The sequence below is a fragment of the Chamaea fasciata genome, unplaced genomic scaffold (assembly GCF_029207755.1).
Source record: "Chamaea fasciata isolate MVZ Bird 193981 ecotype frontalis unplaced genomic scaffold, bChaFas1.0.hap1 SCAF_15, whole genome shotgun sequence".
NCBI classification, from domain to species: Eukaryota; Metazoa; Chordata; class Aves; order Passeriformes; family Sylviidae; genus Chamaea; species Chamaea fasciata.
Window position 1 is genome coordinate 16392285 of NW_027094100.1, and position 6618 is coordinate 16398902.

Genomic DNA, 6618 nt, shown 5'->3' on the forward strand with positions numbered 1-6618 from the left:
AGCGGGCAGCCCCGGGGCCGCGCCAGCTTCGGTGTGTAACGCCCTGTACATAGACGAGCTACAACCATTAAAGCTGCTGAACCCCTCGCCAGGGCCAGCGGGATTTATTGGGAACAGCCCTCCCACCCCACTCCTGCCTGTGGGGAGGTGCTGTGGGGGCTGGCAGGGTCCAGAGATGAGTCCCCCAGGAACCAGGGCTGTGATGGGACTGCACGGGTGATGCCAGGCAGGAAGGGCAGAGGCAAAGGGGTGTGAGATGGGGCCTGGCTGTGGCACTGGACACCCCAAAAAAGGGGTTCTGGGTGCTATACTGGGATGCAGGACCACTCTGCAAGCAGCACAGGGCAGGATGCAGCCCCTGGAGAGACCAGCTCAGGGCATGGGGCAGCACCGGCCTCTGCTGCTGGGGCAGCAGCCTGTGGTGGTTTGCTTGGGCAAAGCTTTTAGGGGGACAGAGGGTTGGGGGGACCCACAGGGTCAGCTGAAGTGAAGCTCGGGGTCGGGTTCAGGGGCTCTGCCGGGCGGTGGGGGCGGTGCACGGAGCTGCGGAGAGGGAGAGGAGAGGGAAAGGGAGAGGGAGAGAAGTGGTGCCAACATTCTGAGGCCACTCATCCCCCTTCAGACCCCCCAAAACACAGGGCTGGGGCAGGTTTTGGGGTCACAGAACCCCTGCGAAGGGACTTACTGGCCTCAGGCGTGTGGCTGCCAGGTCTGGAGAGCTCTGCCCGCTGCCCGTGCCATCCTGCCGGCAACCTGGGAGGGCTCAGCAGCTCAGCCTGGCCCTCTGGGCTCCCCCAGCCCCTTCCCAGCTTCCCCAGCACTCACCTCCCAGTGCTGCCTCAGGAGCAGGGCTGGGGACCAGGCTGGCCCCAGGCGCCAGGCCGGGAGGGGAGAAGGGCGGAGGGGACGGTGATGGCAGCTCCTGGGAAGACACAGCCAAGAGGGATGGGAATGGTGGCAAGGGGGTCTTCACCTCAGCAGTCATGGAAGATGGGGATTGGCCACGCCAGGGTGACACAATGACCCTCCTGCCACCAACCTGCCCGGCTGCCTCCCGGGCCCCGGTGAGCTCCTCCACCACCAGGGAGGGGAAGACGCCGATGCGGCCATCGAAGTCGCCGGTCCAGAAGCCATCGTCCACCTCGCCGGCGGCGCGGGGCAGCACCCGGATGATGGCCCCCTCAGGGAAACTCAGCTCCTCGGGGCTCTGCCCCTCGTAGTCGTACAGGGCTCGCACCAGCCAGGCTGTGGGGAGGGTGGGGAGGGGGCTCAGCACCCTTTGGATCCCGTCCCCCTCCCTGGGGCGGGGGTGATGCCCAGCACCCACCTCCAGGCTCCAGCACCAGTTCTGCAGCCATGATACTGGAGAGCTGGCGGTGCAAGGCAGAGGGTCCTGGGGGGCCGAGCCCAGCCCCCGAGTCACACCCCAAGGACAGCAGGTACTTTTCGGGGACATAGCCGACCTGCCCTGCCTTGTTCCGAGCCTGAGGAGACACAAACCATGTGAACATTCCAGGCTCCAGAGCGGGGCCAGCCTGGGCACCTCCAAAAGGTGTCTCCCAGTATGGAGGAGGCTCAGCCTGCTCCCACCTTCACCCACTCCTCAGCATCCCCATCCTCAATGATCTCCAGCTCCTCGCCCTGGCTGATGGACAGCTCATCCGCCTGGCAGCCCTGCAGGAGATGGGGACAAAGTGACAGAAAGGCTGAGGTGCCATCCCTGGGCAGGCAGGGTGAGGGCCAGGCAGGCAGGGCCATACCTGGTAGCCAAAGATCACCCGGCAGGTGTAGGGGTAGGTGCGAGCAGCAGGCCCAGGCTCATCGTCCTCATCCGACTCATCGCTGTCCTCGTAGTCATCGAACTCGGCTGGGTCCAGCCCCGTGGGGGTCTCCTCGCCTGTCCCCACCGTGGCCCCAGCCAGCCAGGCGTCCACGTCCAGCCCTGCCGCCCGCAGCAGTGCCAGCCGTGCCTCGGCCTTCACTCTGCTCACCTGGGGACACCACACATTGTCACAGCCCCAGGACACCTGTGGTGGTGTCCCAATCCCATCGCTCCCATCCCCAGGGGTGGCGGCATCCCCAGCACCATACCCCAAATGCAGCATCCCAGCCACCACCCCTCCCTGTCCCTACAGCCCCCACCCTGGGGTGACAGACTTTGAAGCCACCCCAAGCTCCCTGACTGGGGCTCCCACCTCTGCCTTCCGGATGCTCTCCCTTGCTTCTTCCATCTGCCGCTCCACGGCCGCCACTTCTGCCTCTGGCCCCTGCTGCCGCCTGGCCTCCAGCCGCTGCAGCACCTGGGCGAGCACCCACGGCTCAGGGGGTGGTGGCAGCCCCCTGGTGCCCCCTGGGGCAGGACGACACCCACCTCCTCGCTGTGTGCCCTGTTCTTGTGGTCCCGGGCCACCCGCGTGGCCCAGCGCCGCGCCTCCTTCTCCAGGCTAGCCCCATCATCTGACGGCGGCAGCAGGCACACCTGGGCGAGGACACGGGGGTGACAGGGGGGTGGCCATGCAGACCCCTCCTTGCGGCAGTGACCGCCTCCACTTACCTCCTCCATCCCGGTGAGCTGGAAGCGCTGCTCGGGTGCCAGGGAGAAGGCGGGGTGGTCCTGCAGGAAGAGGAGGAGGTCCTGCTCCCGGCACACCTGCAGCAGGGGAGCAGCATGGGGCCAGGGGCTCACCTGTGCCCTTCTGTCTCACCCAGCTCCTGGGACAGTGCCGTTACCCTCATGGATGCCTCCACAACACCCTGGAACCAGTCCCGGGTGGCCCGGCAGGTCTCCACCTCTGTCCGGCTGGCGGCCGACAAGTGCTCCCGGAGCCGCTCGTAGAGGTCCCCGTCCAGTGCCTGGAGAAAAGCGGGTGGGAACCCCCCCAGCACTGCCACATCCCCCCACTGGAGCATTCCTGAGCCCCCAGGGCAGCCGGCCCTGACCCTGTGCCAGCGGGACCCTCCGTGCTGGCAGTGGGGAGATGGTCCTTGTGGGACACTGGGGATGGGGCACAGGGGGTCTGGGCATCTGCTACCTGCATGGCCGCAGGCAGCTCCATACGCTGGTAGTGCTCCAGGTGGGCAGAGGCAGACACCAGGGCAAAGCTGTACTCGTTCTGCACCCCTGCCAGCTGCCTCGAGTGCTCGGCCAGTCGCGCTGAGAACTGTGAGGATGTGGACAGTGAGGCTTGGTGGTGGCGCCCCGTGTCCCCCAGCATCCACCCATCCAGGTACCCTGCCAGCCCCCATGCCACTGACCTTGGCACTGAGCTTTTGCAGACTGGCCTTGGTGTGAAATATCCGCCGGTCGCTCTTCCGGAGGCTGGGGAGGATGGGAGGGGGCTGTGAGACCAGCCCGCAGCCACTGCAGCCCCCCGGCCCCGTGCCCCCCGCTCACCGCGCCTCCACATCGGCTGCCTTGTCCTTGGCCACCTCGCTGCTGCGCTGGAGGTGGCTGAACTGCTTCTTTGCCTTGTCCAGCTCCTTCACGGTCTCCAGCAGCTCCGCCTGCGCCTTCTGCAGCCGCTCGATGCCCTGTGGGGAGCGTCAGCTGGGGGGGACACCTGTCCCCAGCGCCCGGGCACAGGGGACATGTCCTTGCCCCGGTACCTTCTTGAGTGTCCTCTCCTTGGAGAGGCGGGCGCTGCGGGCAGCCTCGGCAGCGAGGGCGCGGTAGCTCTCGGAGGCGGTGACACGGACCTGCCCGGCGTGCGCTGTGCCCTCGATGATGCCTCTCCAGACAGCAGCCACGCTCCTGTGGGCACAGGGTTGACACGGGAATGGGCACTCCCCGTCCTTTGAGAGGTTTTGGGGATGCCCAGCAGGACCGCCAGGACCCCCAGTCTCAGCATGGCCCTGGAGTTGGGGACATCCCACCCACAGCTGCATCCCGGTGACACCCAAATCCTGGCTGGCAATAAGCATCTCCAAGCTGGGAGGGCCATGGGCAGGCATAGCCAGCCCCAGCCGCTTGTCCCCAGCCCTGTCCCTGTCCCCAGCCCACCTGGAGTCGCCGGCCTCACCACGGCCTCGCTGCCAGTCCCTCTTCACGAACTGGCTCGCCAGCCTCTGCAGTGCCTGCGGACAGACCCGGCATCACTGGCACTGCCCAACCCTGCCGAGCACCCGGCACCCCCCTCTGGGCCCAAAACTGGGCTCCCCCACCCTGGCTGCCCACCCCATGGACCTGGGGACACACACGTGTCCTCCTGGAGCACAGACACACACATCCCTGTGGCTCAGTGTCAGCAGGAATCCCATCGTGCTCCCCATGAGAAAAGCTTTTTTGGGGGCAGCCACCACAATGAAAGAACCCTCCCCACTGGGGCTTTTGGGACAGAACACCTGCAAGGGGACATCAGTGAGGGACATTAGACACAGAGACAGAGTAGAGGAGCCCCAGCAAAGCCAAGCACAGCAAGACCCCAACCCTGGGGGGACAGTTGTGTCCAGCCTGCGGGGTGTGAGGGAGGAGAGTGACACGGTGACCAGCTGCAGGAAGGGGGGGACACAATTCTGCTGCAGTATGTCCCCAAGGGACGCTGCAGGGACATCTCACATCAAAAACAAACTCTGACATTTCAGAGCAGCGCCCTGTGATGACCCAGCAGACAGCAGAGCCCAGTGGTTTCCTCCCCCCACAAGGTTTTCCCTCTAGGCTCCCAAAACACCCAAGGTCTGGGCCATGCTGTGCTCAGCAGAGCCCCCAGCGCGTGCTGAACGTGGTCAGGGTCCTCCTGGCAGGATGAGCCATCTGCCATTGCCCTCCGGGGCCAGCACACAGCAGCCACGCTCGGATAATTTCCGTGGCTGCCCATTGCCGTGCCCAGTTCCTGCCCCAGGCAGGCAGGACGGGGCCTGGGCCTCCCCAGCACATCGATCCTGAATCCCGTGGCATCTCCTCACCTGCCCGTACTCCCTGTCAATGGTGGCCCTCTGCTTGCTGTAGGACCTGGGGGGAGAGGGGACACAGAGAGGACACAGAGAGGGCCAGGGATGGGCCATCCCTCCCATCACCTCCTCCCACCATCCCACTGCCATCACTCCCTTACCATCTCCCCCTGCCACCATCCTGTCCCCATGAGGCCACCCCAGTGGGTGATGGAGCCCGTGACCTCGAGGTGACAGGCTCAAGGTGAGCCGTGCCCGGTCCCTGGCCCACCCGTGCAATGAGCAGCCCGCTCTCAGCTGGGGGACACACACACACATGTGGGACAAGCTGTTTCATCTCAGCCTGGGGACACACACACTAGTGGGATGAGCTGCCTGGTCTCAGCCTGGGGACACACACACTAGTGGGATGAGCTGCCCGGTCTCAGCTCGACCCGGGTGCCACTTGTGTGGGCCCTACCTGATGTCCTCCAGCAGCTCGGCGTCCCGCTGCTGTTTGCTCTGCAGGCCCGACAGCTGCTCCAGGAGATGGACCCGCAGCTCCTGGGTGAGCTTCACCTGCGGGATGGTCGCGCTCAGCCCCGCGGCGCCGGCGGGGATGGAGTGCGGGGATGCGCTGCCCCCCCCCCCGCCCGGGTACCGGTGCCCACCGGCCCCCACTCCTGAGTGTCACCCAAACGCGGCCTCGCCTCCCCAGGCCCGTGAGGCTCCGCCGGGGGCGAGTCTCGGTCACGGCTGCAGGACACGGCAGAGAGGGAGGACCCGGCCCCGGTGACCCGCCCCGTGGCCCGACCCGGCGCTCACCTTGCGCGGCGGCGGCTGCATCGCTGCGCTGCCCCGGTCGCGGTCCCGGTCCCGGTGCCGATCCCAATGCCGGTCCCCGACCGCCGCCGCCCCGATCCGCATGTGCGGAGCCCGGAACTGCCGGGCCAGCCTCGCTCCGCCCCGCAGGCCACGCCCCGACCAGGCCACGCCCAAAAACAGACCACGCCCTAAGATGAACCCTGCCCCGATCAGGCCCCGCCCGCCCCTCACCAGACGGCCACGCCCCCAAAACACGCCCCCGAGTCGCTCCGCCCCCGAGTCGCTCCGCCCCAACCCCGCCCCTTTCCGCGCGGGCGGGGAAGCCCCACCCATCGCGCCCAGCAAGCCCCGCCCCTCGGGGGCTGCAGCGCCGCCTGGTGGTCGGTGCTGCACGTATGAGCGGGGCGATGGGACACGGACGGGGGACGGGGGACGGGGGACGGGGGTCCCGGGGAGACAGGGTCGCGGGGACATGGGAATTCAGGGCCGTGGAAACACAGTGACATGAGAGGGAGGGACAGGGGACTTGGGGATGTGGGAAGACAGGGACACGTGACAGGGATACGTGACATAGGGACATGGAGACGTAGATGGGGAGAGGGATGTGGGAACACGGTGAAAGGAGAGTCAGGGACATGGGCACATGGGAGACAGGGACATGGGGACACAGGGATATGTTACAGTGACATGGGGACACAGGGATTTGTGACACAGTGACATGGGGATATGTGGACCTAAGGAGACAGGAGGAGAGGGACATACATGGGTGACACGGGGACACAGGGATATGAGAGATGGGTCCTGTGGGGGCACAGGACCACAGGGACATGGGGGGGATGGGGAGCACTGTCCTAGGGCAAGGAAACATGGGGATATGGGGAGTGCTGGGGCACACAGCACTGGGATCACTGAGACCCAGTCTTTGTG

At 66.4% G+C, this 6618-nt stretch overlaps 1 protein-coding gene across 3 annotated transcripts; it reads right to left on the reverse strand.

The window, feature by feature from the left end:
• Positions 1-67: 67 nt before the first annotated feature.
• Positions 68-5821, reverse strand: FCHSD1 (FCH and double SH3 domains 1). Of its 3 annotated transcripts, XM_066197399.1 has the most exons (19): positions 5692-5821; positions 5348-5445; positions 4903-4948; positions 4001-4074; positions 3607-3751; positions 3395-3531; positions 3256-3319; positions 3033-3161; positions 2731-2853; positions 2555-2650; positions 2372-2479; positions 2196-2300; positions 1761-1991; positions 1591-1674; positions 1328-1484; positions 1040-1245; positions 826-922; positions 686-753; positions 68-543 (listed from the first exon to the last, which is right to left on the reverse strand). In XM_066197399.1, the coding sequence occupies exons 1-19, from the start codon at positions 5791-5793 to the stop codon at positions 478-480; spliced, it is 2136 nt and encodes a 711-aa protein (XP_066053496.1). In that variant the 5' UTR covers positions 5794-5821; the 3' UTR covers positions 68-477. The 3 variants fall into 3 exon arrangements, with proteins under 3 accessions (XP_066053496.1, XP_066053495.1, XP_066053497.1); XM_066197398.1 differs by having other exon boundaries at positions 2372-2650; XM_066197400.1 differs by lacking the exons at positions 4001-4074; positions 4903-4948.
• Between the last annotated feature and the right edge of the window lie 797 nt (positions 5822-6618).